This window comes from Orcinus orca, chromosome 3, assembly GCF_937001465.1.
Source record: "Orcinus orca chromosome 3, mOrcOrc1.1, whole genome shotgun sequence".
Lineage (NCBI taxonomy): Eukaryota > Metazoa > Chordata > Mammalia > Artiodactyla > Delphinidae > Orcinus > Orcinus orca.
In genome coordinates this window covers 59295756-59323076 of record NC_064561.1, presented here as the reverse complement: position 1 = coordinate 59323076, position 27321 = coordinate 59295756, and the positions used below count along the sequence as shown (strand labels likewise).

General features: G+C 42.2%; 1 protein-coding gene across 7 annotated transcripts in view; it reads left to right on the top strand.

Moving 5' to 3' along the window:
- The first annotated feature begins 10996 nt into the window (after positions 1–10996).
- Positions 10997–27321, top strand: part of SLC26A2 (solute carrier family 26 member 2) — a 30296-nt gene continuing 13971 nt past the window's right edge. For 5 of the 7 annotated variants that reach the window (XR_007476169.1, XR_007476167.1, XR_007476168.1 and 2 more), the window contains exons 1-3: positions 10997–11238; positions 24223–24402; positions 26113–26809. Coding sequence is in view for 2 of the 7 variants with exons in the window: in XM_033406779.2 (XP_033262670.1) it covers positions 26138–26809 (672 nt within the window). In the remaining 5 variants the exon portion in view is untranslated. Of the gene's footprint in view, positions 11239–11806; positions 11952–24222; positions 24403–26112; positions 26810–26930; positions 26980–27321 lie in introns of those variants that run through there. The other 2 variants (XM_033406781.2, XM_049707135.1) reach the window with 2 other exon arrangements.

The window sequence follows — 27321 nt, the reverse complement described above, 5'->3', positions numbered from 1 at the left end:
ATTTTTAAAAATAAATTTATTTATTTTATTTATTTATTTTTGGCTGCGTTGGGTCTTCATTGCTGCGCTCAGGCTTTCTCTAGTTGCGGTGAGCGGGGTCTACTCTTCATTGCAGTGCACGGGCTTCTCATTGTGGTGACTTCTCTTGTTGCGGAGCACTGGCTCTAGGCACGTGGGCTTCAGTAGTTGTGGCACATGGGTCAGCAGTTGTGGCCCACGGGCTTAGTTGCTCTGCGGCATGTGGGATCTTCCTGGACCAGGGCTCGAACCCGTGTCCCCTGCATTGGCAGGTGGATTCTTCACCACTGTGCCACCAGGGAAGTCCCCATAGTGACATTTTGGGCTCAGTAATTCTATGTTGTGGGAAGCTGTTCTGTACATTGTAGTATAGCACCCCGGCCTCTACCCACTAGATGCCAGTACCACCTCCCCTCAAGTCGTGGCAATCAAAAATGTCTCCAGATGTTTCTAATTGTCCCCTGGGGGTCAAATCACTCCTGTTGAAAACCACTGCTCCACAGTTAGATATTTATGTTGTTTCTAATTTTCTAGTATTGTAAATAATGCTGTAATGAACATTTATATTTCTTAGTGAAAACATCTAGAAGTGAAATCCCAGGCCCAAAGAGCTTGCAGCTGTCTTAGTGTTTGGACAAATAATTTAAATTTTGCTCTCCAAGCCTGTATCAGAGTGCATGAAGCTGTTCTTACCGCTACCCCACCCCTCAAAGATTGAGCCGTCTTTCTTAATCCCGGCATTAAGAGCACTCCAAAATTTGGCCCCAATATTCCTTCTTACTTTGTTTTGCACAGTTTCTCTACACATACTCTAAGCTCCACCCTAGTGTTTCTCATTCCCTCTGGCTTTTGCTCCTTCATTCTTTCTGTGCCCTCAGCCTGTCCCTTACTACCCAGTCCAAATTCCATTCCTTCCATGGCTTCTTTGATGTTCCAGTTAGACTTTTCTTACTTAGAACCCCAAACTATTGGTTTGCTTCCATTTCAATGGGAGTTTCTACATTCTAGGCTGTGTTGTTTCTACATATTTGTACTCTCACCAAACTCAACCTCTTTGAGGATAGGGGTAAAGCTTTACCCCTTTTGAAAAAACTCCAAAAGAGCCCAGCCGAGGTCCTTTCCCATAATATGCCCACCAGGCTTAGTTCTGGCTGGGAATATAAGCAACTGTTTTGCAGGAAATCTACTTTTACCTCATTTTTCAATATGCCAGAATGAGACAGTCAAACCTGCTAAAAAAACTTCAGTCCTAATTATTGGGTAGGTACAGATAAGCTGGTATTTGTAGCAGGTCACCTCCTAACATGCCTGTTCAATGGGCCTGATTTCAGATGTCAGTGGAAGAAATTTGAAGCTTCTTTCATTGGAAGCAGGGGCTACCGGTATGGGTAGGAGAGAGTGCTTTCTGTAGTCCAGACCTACAGAACATGTTCTACTAGAAAAAAGAAAACAGGATTGTAGACCCAACAATACCACTGACTCATTCTATGACCTTGAAAAAAGTCCTGTCCTCTCTCAAGGCTTTGTTGATTTTCCTAAGAACAAAACAGGAGGGTTGAATAACATATCTCTAACACTCCTGGTTGCATGACTCCAGATGGGCTGAGAGTGAGGCTGGGCTGACCGGGAATGGCTGACTTCTCTGTTCCTGACCACAAGCCTTGCGAAAAGATCCTCCTGGAAGAATAGCTGGAACTATTTACTTAGCATGATCTCTACTCTAAGATCTACATTTCACAGATAGGAAAACTGGAAAGCTTTGAAAAGTTAGGTGACTCAAATTATAGGTGATTTTGAAATACTTTTTTAATTGAGCTAGAATTCACATTACATAAAAATTCATCTTTTTTTTTTTTTTTTTTGGCTGCGCCACACCGCATGTGGGCTCTTAGTTCCCCAACCAGGGAACAAACCCATGCCCTCTGCAGTGGGAGCATGGAGTCCTAACCAGTGGACCGCCTGGGAAATTCATCTTTTTAAAGTGTACAATTCAGTGGGTTTTGGTGTATTCGTTATGTTGTGCCACTACTAATCTGTTTTCTCATCCCCTGGTGGCCGCTACTCTACTTTCTCTCTCTGTGGATTTGCCTGTTGTGGACATTTCATATGAATAGAATTATACAAGATGTGATCTTTTGTGTCTGACTACGTTCACTTAGCTTAATGTTTTCAAGGTTCATCCATATTGCAGCATGTATCAGAACTCCATTCTTTTTTATGGCTGAATCATGTTCCATTTTATAGATTATACCACATTTTGTTTACCCATTTATTAGTTGATGGGCATTTAGGTTGTTTTCACTTTGGGGCTGTTATGAGCATTTGTGTACAAGTTTTTGTGTGGACATGTGTTTTCAATTCTTTTGAGTATATACCCACGAGTGGAACTGCTCAATCCACAGGTGATTTTAAGACTGAGTTTGGAGGTAAAGAGGGGGAATAAAGGAAAGAAATAGGACACAGCAAGGAATCAGCTGGGTGAAGGAGAGGTATTTGTGGAAAGGTGTTTTGTAAGGCACCTTTTTGGAAATTCAGGACCTGCTTGAATGGGAATGGGCTGGTTAGCGTATCAGTGTCCACCACAAATCCCAGTGTTGGGTGAAGAGGTCTCCACAGGCCCCCAACTGTTCATCACTCCTGTTAATATCAATGGTGAGAGAACTGAGTATGTTCAATTAGGAGGAAGCTTTGAAAGGCTGTCATGGGTGGAGTGTGCCAGCTTGTTCAGGGAGGATCCAGAGAGCCAGACAAGCCAGCAGGTTGAGACAGAAGTTATTATAAGAAGGCAACACCCGGGAATTCACTGGTGGTCCAGTGGTTAGGACTTGGTGCTATCACTGCCAGGGCCCTGCATTTGATCCCTGGTTGGGGAACTAAGATCACCTCAGAGCGAGGCCAAAAGAAAAAAAAAAAAAAAAAAAGGCAATACCCATAGTGCTTAAGAGGTGGTGTGTAAATTATTCAGTTTCCCTGGACCTCACTTTACTTAGCTGTAAAATTAGAATTCTTTTACATGGCGGTTGTGGAGATTAAATGAGATAATATATTGTACAGTGCACAGCTATGCATCCAGTGCATGTTAAGTTGAACCATATGAAATTGCCCCTCTTTGACTATTTTTCTCCTACAGGGACAACAGTTTCATACCGTTCAATTTAATAGTAGTCATTCAATCATTATTAGTTATCATAACTATCTAATATTAACTGGATTACCTTAAAGATAGCAAAATCCCTGTCATAGAAGGTAGGTACGCCCAGGACAAGGCAAAGAGGATTCAAACATCAGCATTTAAATAGGAAGATGAATCTAGTCAATCAGTAAGGAAGCTGTTACAATTTTTTTTTTTAATAATCTTTACTGGCGTATAGTTGATTTGCAATTTTCCCAGAGGAATGAGGAACTGGCCTAGGATGGGGACTGAGAGACTGGAGGGAAGGGTGTGGGCATAGAAGCAAGAAGAAGGTGTAATGTTGAGCATCCTTTCATGTGTTTGTTGGCAATCTGTATATCTTCTTTGGAGAAATGTCTATTTAGGTCTTCTGCCCATTTTTGGATTGGGTTGTTTCTTTTTTTGATATTGAGCTGCATGAGCTGCTTGTGTATTTTGGAGATTAATCCTTTGTCATTTCCTTCGTTTGCAAATATTTTCTCTCATTCTGGGGTTGTCTTTTCATCTTGTTTACGGTTTCCTTTGCTGTGCAAAAGCTTTTAAGTTTCATTAGGTCCCATTTGTTTATTTTTGTTTTTATTTCCATTTCTCTAGGAGGTGGGTCAAAAAGGATCTTGCTGTGATTTATGTCCTAGAGTGTTCTGCCTATGTTTTCCTCTGAGAGTTTGATAGTTTCTGGCCTTACATTTAGGTCTTTAATCCATTTTGAGTTTATTTTTGTGTATGGTGTTAAGAAGTGTTCTAATTTCATTCTTTTACATGTAGCTGTCCCGTTTTCCCAGCACCGATTATTGAAGAGGCTGTCTTTTCTCCATTATATACTAATCATTAGAGAAATGCCAATCAAAACCACAACGAGGTATCACCTCACACTGGTCAGAATGGCCATCATCAAAAAATCTACAAACAATAAATGCTGGAGAGGGTGTGGAGAAAAGGGAACCCTCTTGCACTGTTGGTGGGAATGTAAATTAATACAGTCACTATAGAGAACAGTATGGAGGTTCCTTAAAAAACTAAAAATAGGGCTTCCCTGGTGGCGCAGTGGTTGAGAGAGGCAATGCAGGGGACGCAGGTTCGTGCCCTGGTCCGGGAGAATCCCACATGCCGCGGAGCGGCTGGGCTGCTGAGCCTGCGCGTCCGGAACCTGTGCTCCAAAATGGGAGAGGCCACAACGGTGAGAGCCCCGCGTACCGCAAAAAAAAAAAAAACTAAACTAAAAATACAGCTACTGTATGACCCAGCAATTCCACTACTGGGCATATACAGTGAGAAAACCATAATTCAAAAAGAGACATGTACCACAATGTTCATTGCATCTCTATTTACAGTAGCCAGGACATGGAATCAACCTAAGTGTCCATCGACAGATGAATGGATAAAGAAGATGCGGCACATATATACAATGGAATATTACTCAGCCATAAAAAGAAACAAAATTGAGTTATTTGTAGTGAGGTGGATGGACCTAGAGTCTGTCATACAGAGTGAAGTAAGTCAGAAAGAGAAAAACAAATACCATTTGCTAACACATATATATGGAATGAAAAAAAAAAAAGGTTCTGAAGAACCTAGGGGCAGGACAGGAATAAAGACGCAGATGTAGAGAATGGACTTGAGGACACGGGGAGAGGGAAGGGTAAGCTGGGACGAAGTGAGAAAGTGGCATGGACATATATACACTACCAAATGCAAAATAGATAGCTAGTGGGAAGAAGCCACATAGCACAGGGAGATCAGCTCGGTGCTTTGTGACCACCTAGAGGGGTGTGTTAGGGAGGGTGGGAGAGAGACGCAAGAGGGAGGGGATATGGGGATATATGTATATGTGTAGCTGATTCACTTTGTTATAAAGCAGAAAGTAACACAACACTGTAAAGCAATTATACTCCAATAAAGATGTTAAAGAAAAAAATAAAAGAAGGTGTGGAAGACACATTGACTGACTGGGAGAGGAGGCCTGAGAAACAGTGCTGCAAGCCCGGGTAATTTGCTTGTCACTGGGCATTGAATGTCCCCCTTCAGTACATTTCACTGGCTTTATATGTTGATTTAGCCTCCATTTCCCGATCAGAGGACTTTCCCCTCTGTCTTGCCAAACCCCATGTCCTCTGTGAAGCCACAGAAGGGAAGAGTTTCTCTGGCCCTACCAGCTAGCCCTTAGAACTGGTGGGACAGCCTCCACCCTCATTTTGTTGGGCTCCACCCTCATTTTATACTTAACCTTGGCTCTCTCCCATATTTCATTTGTTGTTACCCTGACCTAGAGTTGATGTCAGTTCCTAAGTGTCAGGCCACCTGTTGACTTTGTGATTTATTCAGCTACTTGGGTTTCCTGTTGAGTCTGTCTCTGGAGCATGGCTAGTCTGTGAAGTTCTCTTTGTTTTTACTTTGACGATCTCACCTGGGTGATGGATGAGCCATGTAAAAGTTTCTCCTTAGGTGCATTTTAACCTTTACGTCATTTTTCTAAAGTCTGGATTCTGAAAGCAATCTGTGATTCAAAAACAGTTAGGAGCTTGGGGAATTCTGAAAAGTCAGGTAAAGTTAAGTCCTAAATACATACTTTGTAACCACAGTAGTAAGGAGAAAGGCAACAGGCAGGAGGGTATCCTTGGGCTTTAGCACCAGAGTGAACTGAGTTAGAATCCTCTTCCTGTAATTCACACTTTTACATTGGGCTAATTTCTTAATCTCTGGTCTCAAATTGTGGGTAATAATTATACTTATTTTATAGAACTGTTGTGAGGCTTAGAGGCAGTATAGGTACAGAACTTGGTTCGTGGCCAGTTCTCAATAAATGTAGTCATTAATAATGATAATGTAAGCTTAGTATGAAGCAGTGATATTCAGTAGAAAGCAGAAGTAATGCAAATATAATTATTTTCCTATTTTTATTATTTTTCTTTTTATAAGGTAATATATCATGTGTTGTAGAAAATTGAGAAAATACAGGTAAACAAAAAGCACATAACAGTTACCATCCAGAGAAACATTTTGATATATATTCTTCTTTCCCAATCATATAAATATAATTTTTAAAGCAAAACTGTGGTTGCGTAATATATATTTTGTTTGTTCAACAATATATGTAAATATCTTTCTGTGCTATTAAATATTCCATTACCACATGATTTTTAATGGCCTCATAGACTTCCATTGGGTGGCTGTAACCATAATTTATTTAATATATTTCTAACTGTTGGTTATTTAGGCTGCTTTTATTTATTTATTTTTTTGATATTCTTAATGAACATTTGTTAAATCTTTGTACACTTGCTTATTTTCTTATCTTCTTAACAAAAAACATGGCCAGAAAGAACAACTTAAACTACTAATCTTTTAAGATGATGTCCTGGCTATCCAAAAGATATAAGAGTTTAAGTAAAGAAATATTGAGAAGTCAATATTTTAGCACAAAGGTCATGTTCCATTTTGAATGGCCATTTCCCACAGCACCTAGCTCATAATCCTGAAAGAACAAATCTGGAATGCCAGGGCTTGTGATCGCCATGAAACGTCAACTAACAGATCACTTTCTGTACCTAAATATTATAGCAAGGGTGACTTGTACTTCTTCACCCCAGGTGTCAGAGTCACATTTCTTTTCTTTCTCCAAATCAAATTTTATATGTTCCAAGCCCCCATCCCACAGTGCTGGCAGGATATCCAATCTCAATAATTACTGTGACCACTGCCTCGCCCCAGGGTCACGTGAAGACCTGTTGGTCTAACTCAGTCCAGCCGGAGAAAAGCCCTGTAACCTTTATTTGATCCATCCTACTACCACAAATGGGCCCCTCGTCCAAGCTGGTGGGGCCCCTCGTCCAAGCTGGTGAGGCCCCTGAAACAGTCCTGCTCGTTGCCAGGGTTCCAAGGTTCTTGCTGTGGCTCCAGGCTCCCAGAGCCACCAACAGTCACCCATGTGGCAAACCCTCCCCCATCTCCAGGGCAGGAAGAGGCCCAGGTCCTTGCCACTCAAAGATTTTGCAAAGCCTAGCCCTCATGGGGGAAGCGTTCAACAATCTCCTTTCCTCCTGACTCCTGGCCCTCCTTCTTTCCCTCTCTGGGACAATTCAGTCTAATTTCCCTCAAAGGCCAAAAGGAAGAGGGGATCTCTTCTTGAGTCTGAGAATAGTTACTTCCTGCCCTGCCACAGAGCAGCCCTGAGAGGCAAGTGATCAAGAAGGGCCAAGCCAAGGACTTCCCTGGTGGTGCAGTGGTTAAGAATCCATCTGCCAATGCAGGGGACACGGGTTCGAGCCCTGGTCCGGGAAGATCCCACATGCCGCAGAGCAACTAAGCCCATTTGCCACAACTACTGGGCCTGCGCTCTAGAGCCCACAAGCCACAACTACAGAAGCCCGCGCCCCTAGAGCCCGTGCTCCACAGCAAGAGAAGCCACTGCAATGAGAATCCTGTGCACCACAACAAAGAGTAGCCCCCGCTCACCGCAACTAGAGAAAGCCCTTGCACAGCAACGAAGACCCAATGCAGCCAAAAATAAATAAATAAATAGATTAAAAAATAAATAAATAAAAATGAAGGGCCAAGCCCCCTTTAGGAATTGGGGGAGAGGGGGCAGAGAAAAAATACCTACAATTGTTCAAAGCACTATTTGGTTTTTTTTAAATTAATTAAAGCTCTTACCAAATTTCTAATAACAAAATGATTATTATAACATGAGAAATAACAAAATGATTATTGTTGTTTTAAGCCACTAAGTTTTGGAGTGGTTTGTTACTTAGCAGTAGATAGCCATAAAGAAGCTCTTTATGCACTCAGATGGAACAATTTTTAAGGTTTAATATTATTAATTTTTAAGAGTATAGAATAGGATATATTGAATGCCCATTTTATTTTTTTAAAAAAGCATATATATGGGAGAGAGAGAGAGAGAAAGATTGATTGATTCGGGGAGTCTTGTACATGCATAGATCACTGGTTTGTCAGCCCTAGATTACATTAGAATCTTCTGGAGGGCTTTTAAAACATATCAATGCCTGAGCCCACTCTATACCAATTCAGTCATAATATCTGGGGATGAGACCAAAATATATTTATCTTTTAAAACTTCCCCAAGAGATTCTGATGTGCAGCAGAGTTGAGAACTGCTGGTACAGACTAACCCGGAAGGCAACACAGGAAACTGGTGCTGTGTTTGCCTCCAGAAAGGGATGCTCGGGTAAGAATGGATAGTATGGGAGGGAGAGTTACTTTTAATTGTAAACTCTTTGATATTTTGAATTTGTTTACTTGCACATGTTACCTATTTCTAAGAAAAATCAAGGTTTTTTTTTTTTTTCGGCCACACTACATGGCATGTGGGTTATGGGATCTTAGTTCCCTGACCAGGGATCGAACCCGCACCCCCTTCTTTGGTAGCATGGAGTCTTAACCCCTGGACCGCCAGGGAAGTCCCAAAAATCAAGTTAAATTAAAAACTAGCTATAGCAGCGGAAATGAATCCCAAATAGCAAATCAGAACAGTCCACTCAATAATGGGGTCTCAGAGGAGGTGACCTGTCCTTCCTGGGAAGAGTGGGTAGTCAGGAAGGGCTGAGGAAGTGAATCCTGAAGTGGTCTCTAACCTGAGATGACTTCTTTGCTGGCCCATAACATCCCTAGTTAACACATCATTAGTTACTCTTTGGAAAGCAGTTTGGGACAGAGTAATGGCTACAATATGTAACCCTCCAGCTGCCAGTCACCTCTGTGAACCCTGAGACCAACAGGAGGGAAAATGCCCAGGCTTAGTTGGGAGGGGTGAAGAGATCTGGGTTCTGGCTGGCTGGCAGCTGACGTACTGTTATTGAGGAAAAGCAGATTATTATTTAGCCAGCTCTCCATTAGCAGGGATTTGGCTATTTGTTTCACACCTTAGGTTCCTGCTGCAGAGAACTGGAGCATGATGAAGGTAAGGTAGGAGTGGCAGACCAAAATCTAGCTCTATGAGGTCCCTGGGGATATGTATGTGGGAAGGTGGGGGGACCACAACATTAAATAGCAGCCTGGGATGCTGAATTGGGAGGGAGAGAGGCACCAATGACTGACACCTACGAGTAAGAAAACCTGTCTCTGTCCCACATCAAAATCCACTACTTGTCGGTTGAGTGGCCTTGTTAAGTAACAATATTCCAAGATGCAGTTTCCTCATCTGTAAAGTAGATCAGAATGTATGGAATAAGAGAGAGAAAATGATAGCCATTATTAAATTAAGCCAGTCTTTAGTGGTGTCTGTTACATGCAAGGATGGGGATAGATTCTTACATTTGACTAACACAGGGAGTGTAGAGGTTAACAGTGGGCTTTGCAGGCAGATGTAACTGGGTTAAAATCATGCTATTGTCATTTATTAACTTGGACAAGTCACCTAACATCTCTGAGTCTCATTTCCTCACCTATAAAGGGAGATTCGCAATATAGCACCTCCTCAAAAGCTTCTGTGAGGCTTAATATAATAAATGTGAAGTTTTGTGCATCCAGAGATAAATATACAGCAACTGTCAACTGTTGTCATTCTGCTTGTTTTGCAGCTTATAGGGAGTTGACAAAGTACTTTAACACCCATTGTTTTACTTGATCCCCTCCAGGACTCTGAGTGTGGGGCCATTAATTACCCTTGGAAAGGTGAGAACATCAATTAAGTGATTTGTCCCCAGTGGTAAGGGACAGCACCAGGATTAGAACCCAAGTGTTCTGATTCTGATATGGCTTGTGACTTGGGAAGTTCTGAATCTGGTGGGTGACAGAATCTGAGGCTCATCTCAGGTTAAGAAAGGGAGTTCCTTAAACGACTGTGAAGAAGTTCATGGGAAAGGGAAGAAAAGGAAGTTAACCATGCTGCTTCCTTCATCGGTTCTTTTCCACTCCCATCTACCCTATCGTCATCTGTGGGCCTCCGCAGGCAGTACAAGAGGAAAAGTGAACAAATTAACATATACTCTATATCGGATAGTGCCCAGTTCGTGGCAGATAATTAAATCAAGACTACCTGCTAGGAAGTGACTAGCAGGAAGTCGCTGAGGAAAGGGCGGTTGGGGGTTTAGCCTGAGACCTGAGAGACAAGTAGAAACCAGGTACTGGAACAAGTGTTCAGGTCCAGAAAGAGAACAAGCTTGGCAAGCAAAGGAGGCCAGGATGGGTGGGAGAGGGCTGAGGGAGGGAGAGATGCCACATGAGGAGCGTGAGGCGTAATGGGCCGGGGCCCAGAGCATTCAGGGCTTCGGGGGCATAGGGAGAAATTTGATATTATCTGTAAATGTCAAGGAAAGCCACTGAGGATTTACGAGGATTGGAATTGCATTTCATATTTATTTTTATATTTTCTTTTACATCTTAAAAAGAGCCTCAGGCTATTGGGAACTTTGGTGGAAAGTAAGTTACACTGGGGCAAGAGCCCTCTAACTTTCTAGCAGACCTTTTCCCATTCAGGGCCTCCATTTCTCTATCAGTAAAGGAGGGTGGGTGGGAACGCGGGTCCTAAGGAATCGAAGATGAAGACGATACCCCTCGGAAACAAAGAGCAGTTTACAGCTCTCGTTAGATCATTTCCGCGTTTCCCTTGATACTGATTCCTCGCAATACCCTCGGGGTTAAGGCAGAGAACCAGCAATCTGCCTACTTCGAAGATGATTCATCGCCGTGCAAAGGTCAGGAGGAATCTCCGTAAGGGACGCGTGGCTCCTTCTGTACAGGGCAGCCAATCGCAAGGAGGAAAGCGGCCAGGAGGCAGCACCCTTGCCTGTCCTGGCCGCGTCATTGGCTGACAGCCGCGTCGTTCTTCCGCGGTGCCACGTGACTGTGCATACTGAACTTTCGCGGTTAGAGTCGCCTTCAGCACCTCCCCGCAGGTTCCTTCTCGCAGCTCCCCTGGGCCCCGCCTCCTCCAGGGGCCGGGCGATGGGCGGGAAAGGGGGCTGGGGGGTTAAAGGGAGGCCGGCCCGGGAGTGGGCTGCCTCTGCCCGCGTCACCCTATCCCCTCAGCCTCGCCGCGGCAGAGGACGCGCCTTGGATCCAGGTCGCACGGGGCGGCCCAGACTCCAGAGGTGAGGAGAGGGGAGGGACTCGAGACGCGGGGGAGACAGCGGTGCCGGCCTTCCCGTGGTCAGCGGGCCCCTCTTGGGGTCGTCCTCGCCTCTGACCCAGGTGTGGTGGGAGGAAGCGCGCACCAACGGTAGCCGCGGGCGGTCGTAGCTGGGCCGTGCGAGGTGGGTGTGCGTAGGAGTTATTTCCTCTGTCGGCAGGGGCGGAGGCAGGGTCAGCGTCAAAGCCCCACTCCCCCAACCCGGGTGATCCCGACCCAACTCCGACGGCAGAGGGCTGCCCATCCTCCACCCAACACTTCGCGCCGGGTGCCCCGCTCCCCGCTGGTAACGGTGCGGCTCTTCCGCCAGAGTCCTCGTAGCGCCTTCTCGAACCCAGATATCTGGCAGCAGGACCAAGGAGATAAGAGCCGCCACCACCACCTTAGACTGATGGGGGAACTGAGGCTTGAGCAGGAGAGAGGACTTGATTACCTTGGTTTTTAAAACCACACACCTGGTTAAGTACAAATCAGGACCTTTAGTTTTTCAAGACTCATAGACTTAAGTTGCAATTCTTTTCACTGGATAGATGGAGACACTGAAAGGACACAGAGGGACAGAGCGTTGCCGAAAATTACACAGCAAATCATTTGCAGAGCTAGGACTTGTACCCAGCTTTACCAAACTCATAGACTATTAGGCTGGGCCCTTCCTTGCACAGATTGGGGATCACGGTGAGTTAGACGCATTCAGGACTTAAACTCCTTTCTGGCACTCATTCTAGTACCTTTTTCCTCCTTGTCCCTGAGGCTTTTTGTGTGAAATCTGGAACTAATGTGATATCCAGTATTGGGTTAAGCAGAAGTTCTTGTCTTTGAAAGTTGAGTCAAGAAGAAATGGAGGGGACTTCCCTGGTGGCGCAGTGGTTGAGAGTCCGCCTGCCGATGCAGGGGACGAGGGTTCGTGCCCCGGTCCGGGAAGATCCCACATGCCGCGGAGCGGCTGGGCCCGTGAGCCATGGCCGCTGAGCCTGCGTGTCCGGAGCCTGTGCTCCGCAACGGGAGAGGCCACAACAGTGAGAGGCCCGCGTACCGCAAAAAAAAAAAAAAGAAGAAGAAATGGTGGGCCAAAGCTGTTGGCAAGAAATAAGCCCTCTTTTTTTTTCTTCAGTAATCTCAAGGGACGGAGACTGGTAGCTGTCATTTACTGAGCAAATGCTATGTGCCAGGCGCTGTGCTAGGCACTTTACTTGGGTTAGTTTTGAAACAACACTGCAAGTTGAGTAATGTTATCCCCATTTTACAGGTGAGAAATTAATGCTGAGTAAAATGAAATTTTTCAGTCAGTGCCATACAGCTGTTGAACAGTTTAGCTGGGATCTGAATAGAGATCTGTCTGACTCCAGAACATACCTAGTGATTCTCCAAATAGGCCCTCAGCCCACTGACTCAGAATCACCCAGGGAGCAGTCTTGGATCTCATCCCTGGATTTGTCTGAGAATCTGCATTTTAACAGATCTTCATGTTTGATAGCATTGTATTGTACTATAATTTGCTGCCTCCTGGAGGAAGATCTAGAGATGACCTATTCAGGGATTTGGCGACTAGATTAGATTCACTAGGGGTCATTTTATGCATTGATATTACTTTTAATGAGTATAAACCCCCAGGTAGATGATTGCCAGACTAATTTCTTTCTCTTTTTTTTAGTATTTTTTTTTGGTTTGTTTGTTTGTTTTTATAAATTTATTTATTTATTTTTGGCTGTGTTGGGTCTTTGGTGCTGTGCGCAGGCTTTCTCTAGTTGAGGTGAGCGGGGGCTACTCTTTGTTGTGGTGCGCAGGCTCCTCATTGCGGTGGCTTCTCTTGTTGCGGAGCACGGGCTCTAGGTGTGCAGGCTTCAGTAGTTGTGGCACGTGGGCTCAGTAGTTGTGGCTTGCGGGCTCTAGAGCATAGGCTCAGTAGTTGTGGCGCACGGGCTTAGTTGCTCTGCAGAATGTGGGATCTTCCCAGGCCAGGGCTTGAACCTGTGTCCCTTGCATTGGCAGGCAGATTCTTAACCACTGTGCCACCAGGGAAGCCCCAGACTAATTTCTTGACACAAACTTGGTTATGGTGTATGGAGGTGGAGGGGGAGGAGTAACTGATTTTTCTTCACCACATAGCTCTTTTTTTTTAAAGATTTTTTTAATATATATTTTAAAAATTTATTTATTTTATTTATTCGTTTTTTTTTTTTTTGGCTGCGTTGGGTCTTTGTTGCTGCATGCGGGCGTTCTCTAGTTGCGGTGAGCAGGGGCTACTCTTCATTGCGGTGCACCGTCTTTTCACTGCGGTGGCTTCTCTCGTTGTGGAGCACGGGCTCTAGGCGCACAGGCTTCAGTAGTTGTGGCTCGCGGGCTCTAGAGCGCAGGTTCAGTAGTTGTGGCGCACGGACTTAGCTGCTCTGCGGCATGTGGGATCTTTCCTGACCAGGGCTCAAACCCATGTCTCCTGCATTGGCAGGCGGATTCTTTCTTTCTTTCTCTCCCTTCCTTCCTCCCTCCCTCCCTCCCTTCCTTGGGTCTTCGTTGCTGTGTGCGGGCTTTTCTCTAGTTGCAATGAGTGGGGGCTACTCTTTGCTGTGGTGCTGGACTTCTCATTGCAGTGGCTTCTCTTGTTGTGGAGCACGGACTCTAGGCACGTGGGCTTCAGTAGTTGTGGCATGTGGGCTCAGTAGTTGTGGCTCGCAGGTTCTAGAGCACAGGCTCAGTAGTTGTGGCACACGGTCTTAGTTTCTCCACAGCATGTGGGATCTTCCCAGACCAGGGATCGAACCTGTGTCCCCTGCATTGGCAGGTGGATTCTTAACCCCTGCGCCGCCAGGGAAGCCCTTTACCACATAGCTCTTAAACTGTTATTCGTCCGTTCCCTCAACAAATATTTGTTAAGCACTTATTAGGTGCTCTACATGTTTCAAGGTACTGGGGATAGAACTATGAACTGTATTAAATATTAAATTTAATAATAGGCTCAGAAATGAGGAGAGCACTTGGCCATAAAATTATTGCTTTGAACTAGCTCCTAAGAGCTCTTAGCAAGGAAATAAATTTGGGGGTCATGTGGTATTTTAGAAGAGATCTAAGCTTGGAAATTGGAAGATGAGGACTGAGAATCTGGTCCTACCAGTTGAGCAAGAGACTAAACTTTGATGTTTTTCATACTGGAGAATAGGAATTCATACTCTGATTCTCAGATTTACTGAGGAGGCAAGTGGGAGATGTAGATGAAATCTTTTTTAAAATTTTATTAAAATTTTTTTCTTTTTTTCTTTCTTTTTTTGGTTTTTTTATTTAGATGAAATCTTTTTGAAAGCAGTGAATTACTATGCAAGGAACTATTTAATTATTTTACCATGGTTTTACATTAAGCTATTTTCCTCTTGGGTATTTTATTATTTTGTCTTATATTGGGCTTTATACAAGAAAAAATATATCGTAGTGCTTTTACTACTGATATAAGCCTTGTGGTAGTTCTTCTTTTTGCATCACAGAAATAAATGGGCATTGTTAATCATTTGTGATAACTGGAAAACAAGGAATATTTTTTTGGCTTCATTATATTAACTTGAAACTTCACCTGTTTGTTCATTTCAATAAACATAGATCTGTAACCATACATAGCAAGTGGGAGGCATTGTGTTAGGTTCTGGGTTATGTAGACACGAGGATGACTTGGTGTCTGCCCTAAAGTGGTGCTCTCATTTGAGACACATGTAAACTTGAGTGCTAAATAGCTATATGTCATGTGTTGGGGAAGCATAGCCTAAGTTTCAGCCCCCTTCTCCTAGTCATTTGAGGTGGGACTTAAAAGATTAAAAAAAGGACCAAGATAGATGGAGATAGAAGGGAAAGACATCCCCAACTGAAGGAACGACATGAGCAAGGGTCCCAAAGGGCAAAGGATGCTTATTAGTATTTTCATGGACTGGTGATTGGAACACTGGTGCATGAAAAGAAGCAAGAGAAAGGCAGTTGCAGGCTCATTCACAGAGAGAAGACTATACTAAAGTTATTTGACTATATTTCAGTAGGAGGTGGAGAGCCATTGCAGATTTTTGAAGAGTGTATCCAAATGGTTTGACGCCATGTTGTTACAGAATGCTTCTTTTGAAGAAGAGGCATCATGGGATGGTGGTTAAAAACATTGGTTCAATTCAGTGTTTAAGGCTGAAGTATGTCGTCAACTTTCAAACAGTTGAGGGGAAAAAAAACCCCAAACAAACCAACCTGAGTGTATGAAGAGTGCAGAAGTAGTGCAGATGTAGCAAAACATTAACAATTGGTATATTGTTAAATGGGTGAATTGTGAATAAGTGTTCCATGTATCATTCTTTCAACTTTTCTGAATATTTGAAAAGTTTCAAAATAAGCAGTCCAGAGACAGAGAGTAGATTTGAATCAGACAGGTCTTGATTCTCATCATGGTTCTACTGCTTATAAGCTGTGTGAGTACTGGAAAATTATTTCTGAACTATATAGTCCACACCTATTCCAGCCTAGTTTAACTGGAATTTTCCACTTAGGAGAAGAGATTTTTTTGGTAGATGACTTGTTCACATTAATATTAGGTTAATGCTAAGACTTCTCGGGACTTCCCTGGTGGTGCAGTGGTTAAGAATCCGCCTGCCAATGCAGGGGACACAGGTTCGAGCCCTGGTCCAGGAAGATCCCACATGCTGCAGAGCAGTTAAGCCCGTGTACCACATCTACTGAGCCCGCCTGCCACAGCTACTGAAGCCCGCGCGCCTAGAGCCTGTGCTCCGCAGCAAGAGAAACCACCGCAATGAGAAGCCTGTGCACCACAACGGAGAGCAGCCCCTTCTCGCTGCAACTAGAGAAAGCCTGCGCGCAGCAACAAAGACCCAGTGCAGCCAAAAAAAAAAAAACACTTCTCAAGTTTTCCGCAAACCTTAGATTGAGGTTATTTTATATAGTAGCTGTTTATATCCCCTTCTCTGTCTTCTTTTGGATTATTTAGTATTTTCTGTAATTCCATTTTATCTCCATTGTTTATTAGCCATAACTCTTCGTTATTAATGGGATTGCATTAGAATTTATAGTATGCATCTTTTAAAATATTTATTTATTTATTTATTTGTGGCTGAGTTGGGTATTCATTGCTGCGTGCAGGCTTTCTCTAGTTGCAGCGAGCAGAGGCTACTCTTCGTTGTGGTGCGTGGGCTTCTCATTGTGGTGGCTTCTCTTGCGGAACACAGGCTCTAGGCACGTGGACTTCAGTAGTTGTGGCATGCAGGCTCAGTAGTTGTAGCTCACAGGCTCTGTAGTTGTAGCGCATGGGCTTAGTTGCTCCGTGGCATGTGGGATCTTCCCCGACCAGGGCTCGAACCCATGTCCCCTGCATTGGCAGGCAGATTGTTAACCACTGCACCACCAGGGAAGTCCCAATATAGTATGCATCTTTAACTATCACAGTTTGCCTTCAAGTGATATTATACCATTTCATGTATAGTGTAAGAACCTTGCAATACTATGCTTTCTCTCCTGGCTTTCTGTATGTTAAAATATATATATAACATAACATTGGCCATTTTAACCATTTTAAAGGTACAGTTCAGTAGCATTAAGTACATTCTCAATGTTTTGTAACCGTCACTACTATCTATTCCCAAAACTTGAAACAGCAACTCTATAACAATTAGGCAATAACTCTCCATTCCTCCCGGTCCCTGGTAACCTCTAATCTATTTTCTGTCTCTATAAATTTGCCTATTCTAGATATTTAATATAAGTGGAATCATATAATATTTGTCCTTTTGTGTCTGGCTTCTTTCACTCATCAGTGTTGTAGATGAAGAGTATCAGAACTTCATTTTATTTATTTATTTTTACATATTTATTTATTTATTTGGCTGCGTTGGGTCTTTAGTTGTGGCATGCGGGATCTTTTTTAGTTGCGGCATGTGGGATCTAGTTCCTTGACCAGGGATTGAACCCGGGCCCCCTGCATTGGGAGCATGGAGTCTTAACCACTGGACCACCAGGGAATCCCTGAACTTCATTTCTTTCAAATGGCTAAATAATATTTCATTGTGTGGCTTAGACCATAATTTTTTTTCCATTCATCTGTTAATGGATACTTGGGTTGTTTCCACCTTTTGACTATTGTGAATAATACTGTTATGAACGTTTGTGTACAGGTATTTGTTTGATCCCTGTTTTCAGTTCTTTTGAGGGTATACCTAAGAGTGTAATTGCTGGGTCATATAGTAATTCCGTTTAACTGTTTGAGGAACTACCGAACTGTTTTCTACAGTGTTTGTACCATTTTACATTCCCAGCGCAATGTATTAATTATCTTTCAAAAGTCAGTTAATTCTTTTTGAAAAAAAAATTTTTTTTGTTAAAATAACTTTTAAAAACAGAAACCACTCTATGCATCAACAGAAGACTTATTAAGTGCCTCCTGGGTGCCCAGTTCTATGCAGGGTGTTGTGAGAGTTCACAAAAAGCATAAAATATCTCCTTGAATAATTTTTAATCTAGTTGGGAAGATAAAGCATACATTCATCTGACATTTATTGAGCATCTAAACAATGGGAATTCAGAGAAAAATGAGATACTATTTATGTGCTGATGACCTATATACTCTTCCCCTCCCCATTTATTTTTTCAATTTTGGCTTCTCTCCTATGCTTGACACCCCCATTTCTAATTGCCTACTGGACATTCTCATTTGGATATCTAATAGAAATCTCAAACCTATGAAATATAAGTCAAACTTTTTGTTGCCTCTTATCTTTCCATTTCCTCCTCCATATTCTCATGCACTATCCTTTTGTGTGGTCCACCTAACAGAATTCATGTTAGACGTGTCCATCTCCTTTAAGCACCATCTTGTGTCTAATTGCACCACTGAAATGTCAAACCTCCATTCCTGCCCTGTCTTGGAATTTATGCCTTTGTCAGCCATAGTTTACAGGCTGACAAAGGCATAAATTTACAGGCTGACAAAGGCATAAATTTACAGGCTGAAGTCCAGGCTGACAAGGGATTACATAAGAAACTGATCTTTCACTCGGTCTTTTTTTTTTTTTAATTTTATTTTTGGCTGCGTTGGGTCTTCATTGCTGCATGTAGGCTCTCTTTAGTTGCGGCGAGCGGGGGCTGCTCTTTGTTGCGGTGAGTGGGCTTCTCATTGCGGTGGCTTCTCTTGCTGCGGAGCATAGGCTCTAGGCACGCGGGCTTCAGTAGTTGCAGCATGCGGGCTCGGTAGTTGCCGCATGTGGGCTCAGTAGTTGCAACACACGGGCTCTAGGGTGCAGGCTCAGTAGTTGTGGCGCACAGGCTTAGTTGCTCCACAGCAAGTGGGATCTTCCCAGACCAGGGATTGAATCCGTGTCCCCTGCATTGGCAGGTGGATCCTTAACTACTGCGCCACCAGGGAAGTCCCTCACTCCAGTCTTACCTCATGCAGTTTCACCCCAGGAATCTGGCAATCTAGGTGACTTCTTCCTGAGTCTTGGGTTTTCCTGGGACCCTTCACTTGCCTGAGTTTTCTTTCTTTTCTTACTTTGCAACTTCCACACATTGGCCTACAGCCTATTCCCTGCCCTCTCAGAGTATGCCAAACCTCTGTTATGGCACTTAGAATGTTATGGTTTATCTGTTTATAAATCTGTCTTAACCCACTGATTGTGGGTAGAAACTGGGTTTCTTATTCATTTTCGTAAGAATTTACTGATCTCCTACTATGTGCTAAGCTGGGGATACAGTAGATATGAGAAAGACTATAAATAATAGTTTTTAAAAAGTTTAAATACATAATATAATTTTCAAAAGTCTCTATGAAAATGCTGTGAAGAAAATTAAGCTAGATGAGGGTTTAGGGAATGATGGAGTGGCAGTTTTATTTTATTTGGGATGGTCAAGGAAGGCCATTGTATGGAGAGGATATATAAGCTGAGGCATGAAGGATGAGAAAAGGCCTGCAGAGATCTGAGGGTGTGATTGTTCCAGGCAGAGAACTTGAGCAAGTGCAAAGACCCTAAGAAGGGAATCAACTTGCCATGTTCCAGGAACAGCAAGAAGGCCAGTAGGAAATGAGGGTGGAGAGGTGGGCAGGGTTCAGATGTTAAAAGCTATTGGAGTAGCCCATGTGAGATCTGATGGTGGAGGGTAGTGAGAAGTGATTGGATTCCAGATACTCTGGGCGGTGGGGAGAGGATGGATATATTACTCAAGGTAGAGAAGACAGGACTTACTGATGGACTGTATGTGGGAGTCGGGTGGGGATAAGGAAAAGAAATATTGACTGCTAGATTTGTAGTCTAGGTTCTGATGCATTGTGTCTAGCACAGTGGTTAGCTTACAGTAATAAGCAGGCCAGTACCCAGTCTCTAGGAGCTCACATAGAAAGTTAACCAATCCATCCTTGGAAGGCTTGTTGGCACTTCACAGAACAAAGATGGGTCTGAATTTTCATTTCTGGCGGGGGGCAGTCCTCTTACAGTATTAACTTCCTAGTCTAGGGCAAAGGAACAGTGGCCTGGGCTCCAGCTGTGCTGGTTGCAAGCACCTGTAAGTGGGATGGAGATGGATACAGAAGCCTTTGCTCATCCTTAGCTTCCTGGGCCTTACAATGCTGTTATCTTCCCTGAACTTGTCTGACAACAGTGAGTTGGAGGATCAGATGGAACAGTGTAAATGGAGACTCTGTTTTGGTTTTACCTGTTTATGGTTTAGTTTTTTTTTTTTCTAAAATAATCTTAGGGACTTCCCTGGTGGCGCAGTGGTTAAGAATCCACCTGCCAATGCAGGGGATACAGGTTCGATCCCTGTTCCGGGAAGATCCCACATGCCGCAGAGCAACTAAGCCCGTGCACCACAACTACTGAGCTTGCACTTTAGAGCCCACGAGCCACAACTACTGAAGCCTGCGCACCTAGAGCCTGTGCTCCACAGCAAGAGAAGTTACTACAATGAGAGAAACCCGCGCACCTCAATGAAGTGTAGCCCCCGCTCGCCGCAACTAGAGAAAGCCCGCATGCAGCAACGAAGACCCAATGCAGCCAAAAATAAATAAATAAAAAAAATTATAAAAAAAAAAAATCTTAAACTAATTTTTATTCATAAAGAGCAAAAAAGGAAAATATTACTTGCTTGCTTGAAAAAGAATTGAATAGCATAACAGACCAGAAGATGTAATATGATAATTATTGTCAAATGAGTGATACAGTAAGTGATTTTCTCGAAAACCTTCAGCGCCTATGCACTGTCTGCAGGTGAAAGTCTGCCTTTCTTAACCTGGCATAAAAGCCTTCCAGAATCTCCCCTAGGTACCTTTGCCACTTTCTCTCTCATTGATCTCCCATATGCATCTGGTGCTCTAAACGTATCATACTATTTCTCATTCTTTCCCTCCAACCCCAGAACTATTGCTAGTTGTGTTTTCTTTTCCCTCATCCATTTTCCAAGTCCTTCCCTCATTCTTTCATCTCCGACCCAGACTTCAGATCCCAGGTGAGATATGTTGTTCCCTGGAAGCCTTTCTAAACTGCTCTGTCTCTTGCAGATTTCTTCCCTGCTTAGATGCTCTGATCCTAGTAGTTGGCAGCTTCAGTTTTATTTAGCAGTGAGTTGTGGCATACATACACAGAGCAGAGCATGAATATGGAATCGTTATGTTTCAGAGGCAGACTTTACCAATCTCTGAACACTGTTGCCTTCCAAAAAGGCATTTCGGTTTCACAAATTGCAAAAACTGTTTCATATGCACTATTGGTTAAAATTATATGCTGTAATTACTTACCAAAAGTAGACATTGTTTCTCTTATATCTGCAAAATTTCCAAAAGAAGTTGGCTGACCGCTGTCAGGCTTACATAGAAGGGATATCCCTCTCTTTTAGTTCAGTTCTCTTAGACTCTCAGTAATTCACACGGGAAACAGTGCCAGTGCTGCTGTTTAGTCACCAGGATAAGACAGCTTTCTAAGTAGTCACACTGCATGTGCCTAATTAAAGAAGGAAGTACAGAAATGTTTTTCCTTTTTGTGTTGCCTGAACTGCCATTATACTTTAATATATGAATATGTAAATGTATTTTTCAAATGTTTTGTTGATTTTTTCCTCCAGTTCCTGCAACGTAATGTGGAAGGTTCAAGTGTTTTCTTCTTGAACCTTTCTCTTCTTCACTCTCAATTACCAATGTTGATAAAGGGAGAAACTACCCTAGATGATACAGGAGAATCGTATTTTACAGAATTTCATGGAATATGTAGTATGTATTCCAACTTTATGAAAATGGGAGTCTGGCTATAGACTGTATTTCAAGGATAAACACTGTAACTTCATTTTTCATGAAGCAATTGGTGAGTACTGTAATTGAAAGCAGTAATAGGCTTGGGGGAATGAGAGGACTTTTGTGCAAAAAGGGATACTTGAAAAATTTGTTCCAGAGTAGATATTTCCACCTGAAAATAAATATTGCTTTGCATCCTACTTTTTCTGTATTTCAGTTATTTGGTTAGCACATATTTTCATTTCTATTTTCGAAAGCATGTACTTGGACACTTCAGGGGATACAAAGATGAAACAGAATGGAGCTTGCTCTCAAGGAGCTTAATTTATATGGAGGTCATACCTACAATTTAGTTTAAGGTAATTTTTAATGTAGTTTTATATTGTTTGGGGTTTTAAAGTAGCCTTGAAAAAAGGGAAAAAAGTAGTTTTGAGGAGAATTTTAGGGAGTGACTAGGATCAGTAAAAGACTATAGATGGTTTTTGGATTCAGACTGATGGCTAAATCATTTCCACTTCTAGGACTGTTTGTGAGTGAATACCTAATTTTTTGAGAGCTGGAGATGGAAAAGGACTATGGCCATGAGTATAGAGAAAGGAGAGTTGGGCACAAGTTTGTAGATGTCAGTGCCAGGTCATTTTGGGTAGCAGGTAGGTGAAACTGGGATGTGTAGGATAACTGAATTTCAAAGTGTTTAGAAGTACCTGAAGTTAGAGAAAGCTAATTAGGTAGGTGATAGGAATAGTAACATGCTCAAAAAAAGAGCTATTCTTGGAGTCTTAAAATCTGGATTTTATTATCTGGCTCAGTCACTTACACAAGCTAAATGAATTACTAAATTGGTCAAGACACTTCACTTTATTATGGTCTATCTATATCTTTATATTTAATGTGGGTTTCTTATAGACAGCATATAGTTGGGTCTTATTTTTTAAATCTTATCTGGCAATCTGTTTAATTGGCATGTTTAGACTATTCACATTTTTAAAATATTTTATTTTTGGCTGCGTTGGGTTTTTGTTGCTGTGCACGGGCTTTCTCTAGTTGCGGTGAGCAGGGGCTACTCTTTGTTGCAGTGCACGGGCTTCTCATTGCGGTGGCTTCTCTTGTTGCGGAGCACGGGCTCTAGGCACGCAGGTTTCAGTAGTTGCAGCACGCGGGCTTCAGTAGTTGTGGCTCGTGGGCTCTAGAGCGCAGGCTCGGTAGTTGCGGCGCACGGGCTTAGTTGCTCCCTGGCATGTGGGATCTTCCCGGACCAGGGATCGAACCTGTGTCCCCTGCATTGGCAGGCGAATTCCCAACCACTGCACCACCAGGGAAGCCCCGACTATTCACATTTAATGTGTTTTTTTTTTTATATGTTTGGATTAAATTCTACCATCTTGCTAGCTGTTTTCAATGTGTTCTATCTGTTTTGGGTCTCATTCTTCTTTTGGGTTAATTGAGGATTTTTTATGATTCTATTTTGTCTCCACAATTAGCTTATTATTTATATCTTAAAAAATTTATTGGTTACCCTTGAGTTTACAATGTACATCTTTAATCAGAGCCTACCTTCAAATAGTATTATATTACTTCATATATAGTATAAGACCTTACAATTCTTAATTCCTCCTACCATTCTTTGTGCTCTTGTTTTGTGCATTTTATTTTGCATGTGCTGTAAAAATGCATTTCTATTTTTGCGTTAGACAGTTACTTTTTTAGAGCAATTAAAGATTTTTTTAGTTAAAAATAAATATTGTTTTCATTTGTTCCATTTCTTAGACTTTATTTGTTGTGTACTGTGTAGACCTGAGTTTTTGTCTGGTGTGTGTGTGTGTGTGTGTGTATGTGTGTGTGTGTGTGTGTAGTGCTGTGTGTGTATGTGTGTGTGTGTGTGTAGTGCTGGTCTGCTGGCAATAAATTCTCTTAGTGTTGGTCTGAGAAAGTTTTTATTTCTTCTTCATCCTTCAAAAAATATTTTCTCTGGGGGTGGAATTCTGGGTTGACAGTTACATTTTTGTGATAAAGGTATCACTCCATCTTCTGGCTTGTATAGTTTCCAATAAGAAGTCTGCTGTAATTCATATCTTTGTTCCTGTGTATGTAGTGTGTTTTTTCTTTTTTTTCCTTTGGCTGTCTTTAGAATTTTATCTTTGTCTTTTGTTTTCAGCAGTTTGAATATGATATGTGTAGGTGTGTGGTGCTGTGTTGTTTGGTTTGGTTTTGTATTTGTCCTTCTTGGTATTCTCAGAGATTCTTGGATCTATAGTTTGGTATCTGTCATTAATTTTGGAAAATTCTTGGCTGTTATGTCTTCAAATATTCCTTCCACCCATTCTCTGTCTTCTCTTTTTGGGATTCTAATTATGCATAAGTTAGTTTGTTTAATACATCCCACAGCTCTTGGATTTTCTCTTAAATTATTATTTTTCATTTTTTTTAAATTCTGTTTTTCTGTTTTAGTTTGGGTAATGTCTATCGACCTATCTTCAATTTCATTGATTCTCTCTTTGGCTCTGTCAGGTTTGATGGTCCTGTCAGAGGCATTCTTTATCTCTGTTACCACGTTTTTCACTTTTAGTATTACATTTCAGTTCTTTCTTACAGTTTCCATCATCCTGTTGCACTTTCTAGTACTAATTTTTATCTTTTTACTTTCCAGCTAGCTGCCATATAGGGCGAGATGTGAATTTTGTTAGTTTTTTCTTATGCCTCTTTTAGGTTTGGAAAAGCGTTTTGGCCCAGAACTCACTAAGAACTATTCCAAAATAGAAGGACATAAGGAATGCACTCAGACTAGCTTGGCCTGAAAGTAGGAAGTGAGAAGAGAGTTATAGACCAGTTGCACTGAGGAATGAAGAGCTGCTGTGTGTATTCACCAATCTGATTGACTTTCCCAGGGTAAGTGGTCATCTAAATCTGTTATTTTCTTCCTTATCTATTTAACAAGACCATCAATGTAACTACTCTTTTACTCTTGTTCAGTGGGATGACCAGCTATAGCCCTTTTATCCTAAACAAAATTAATGTGGGTTACTTTTACAAATATTGTGTTCTTGAATGGGTCATGGGTCCTGGATTATGGCATCTTGGCCACATTAGGCTTATAGAACCTCACAAGGGCCTATCTTTCTGTCAGTTCTGAGGCAGGAAACTACCCGAGTCCTTTGTCTAATATATTTTATCTCTTATTGGCCACAGTCATAAATTTGTTTATTCATTTATTATTTCCTTCATTCAAATATTTTGTAAGCCTGCTATCTCAGAGTTACCGTACATTGTTGATGATTACAATGATGAACAAGATGTCCTTTCCTCCAGGACCTGGAGAGACTCTTCCTTAACTAATACAAAAGTATGATTAGTACTGTAACGGAGGCGTGAAGTGCTATGGGACACAGATTCATTTGGGCTGGGGTCAGTGCTTTGAAGAAGAGATAGCATTTTAACTGGGTTTTAAAAATGATTGGGGTCTTGATAGAGGGTTGGATGGCCATTCTAAGCTAAGCAAACAGCCAACGCAAAGCCACTGATTTGTGAAGTGTTTGGCAGTTTACACTCTGTTCCTCTGAAGGTCTGTTTCTTTTTCCTTCTCTTTTACTCTTATTACAAGACTTATTTTTTGTTGTCCCTCCTCTCTTTTTGCTTATTTTTACCTTCTTTGTTTTCCTGTAGTTCTTAGCGGTAGGTCTTATGGCAGTAGTTTTATAGTTCAGGACCCGGAGATGCAGTATCACCTGGATCTCCTCCTAGTTGAAGTGTTGGGCAACATTATTCCTCTATTCAGCTTATGTTTTAGAGTGTATACTTAGGATAGTAAAGTGAATCTTTCTTTGCATGAATATAGATCCTGCCCTTAGGGCAGATATGACTCTATTCTAGAACAAAGTAGAATAGAACAAAAGCTTTCAGAGATCAGACGCTTGCCGCATCAGCCTACTGCATGCTGTTGATGTTTCTTTCCTTCAGCAGTCTCTTATCAGCTTCTCTCTTTTCTTTCCTACCAAACCAGAGCATGTTGTTCAAAGACACAAATGCACTCTGTGCTAGTTTTTTTTTTCTTTTCTCAAAACATACCTTTACTCTGTCACTCACATTTTCTTTCTGTTTATTTTCAACAACTAGTAGGTTATCTTAAAAAGGACCCACCCCCTGAAAAAACAAAAACAAAAAAACCATCTTCCTTGTTTCAGGGACTTTTGCAGGTAAGGTAGGTGTCAAGGTTTGAGACCAGATCCTCTTTTGCAGTATTGATGGGCGTGAAAAATCTGAAAATAAGACTGTTAGTAGCATATAGAAAGGAGGAGACAGGCTACCCCAGTACTGTTTCTCGAGAAAAAAATTTCAGGGGGAGCCAGGCAGAGATGGAGAAGAATCCTTGATAGTTTATACTTTTGGGAAGTCCTGTACTCAGTGACTTATTTGCTTTAACTTGGTCTGATTCTTTTTTCCTGGATCAAGACACATGAGGCTCAACTAAGGAAAGTGAATATAAGATACTACCCCCAAGTGAACTCCTCTTAACTCTCATGAATGACAAGTAGGACTGTTAAAATGTGTGAGTACTGAGAATTACTTAATCAGTTAACCCTCGTATTTTCTCTGGGGTAGGAGGCTGAAACATCTATCTCCAGAAATGTCTTTGAAAAATAAAGAGCAAGATGACCAATACAGTCCTCCATCTAGGATCCATCTGGAGCATGAAGAGGAATCACATAATGACTTCCAGCAATTTGAGACCAATGATCAATGCAGACCTCATGCTAGGATCCATTTGGAGCCTCAAGAGAAACCGGATACTAACTTCAAGCAATTTGTCATCAAAAAACTAGAGAAGAGTTGCCAGTGCAGTTCAACCAAAGCCAGAAATATCATTTTCGGCTTCCTTCCTGTTTTGCAGTGGCTCCCAAAATATAATCTGAAGAAAAACATTTTAGGAGATGTGATGTCTGGCTTGATTGTGGGCATCTTATTGGTGCCCCAATCTATTGCTTATTCTCTCCTGGCTGGCCAAGAACCTGTCTATGGTCTGTACACATCTTTTTTTGCCAGCTTCATTTATTTCCTACTGGGTACCTCCCGTCACATTTCTGTGGGCATTTTTGGAGTACTGTGCCTTATGATTGGTGAAGTAGTTGACCGAGAGCTATACAAAGCTGGCTACGACACTGCCCATGTTGCTTCTTCTTTAGGAGTGGTTTCAAATGAGAGCACATTATTAAGCCAGCCATCAGGCAAGATATGTGACAAAAGTTGCTATGCAATTATAGTTGGCAGCACTGTAACCTTTATGGCTGGAGTTTATCAGGTAAGAAACAGTGGAATAAGTGGTTGTTTCTGGCAAAAGAAATCACTATGCATGAAGTCTCAGATCTGTAAGGGAACTTAGCAATCATAATAATTAAAGCTGTCTTTTATTGAATGCTCAGGATATGGAAGAGGTAGAGGCAAAATTTAAACCCTGGTTTGACTCCACAGGTAAGAGAAGGCTGCTTCTATTTTCTCAACCCTAGGCAGCCTCTTAACCAATGAATTTCAGTCAGCCAGAATTCAGTTATTTGATTGTCAAAATTCAGACCAGAAAGAGACCTCAGACCACCTAGTACAACTTCTTAATTTTGTATGTCGAGAACTATCAGATTTGCTTGAAGTTATTTGTGGTTGGTTATTGGCGGAGTCAGCACTAACAGGGAAGAGGGCAACAGAATGGGGGTTGGGAGAGGAAGAGTGCAAGAGTTTTTCAAACTACAGATGACTTCCCCCCTTGTTCTAGAATTGCTGCTCTAATGAGTGACTCTCACTAAAGATAGTAGTTTTCCT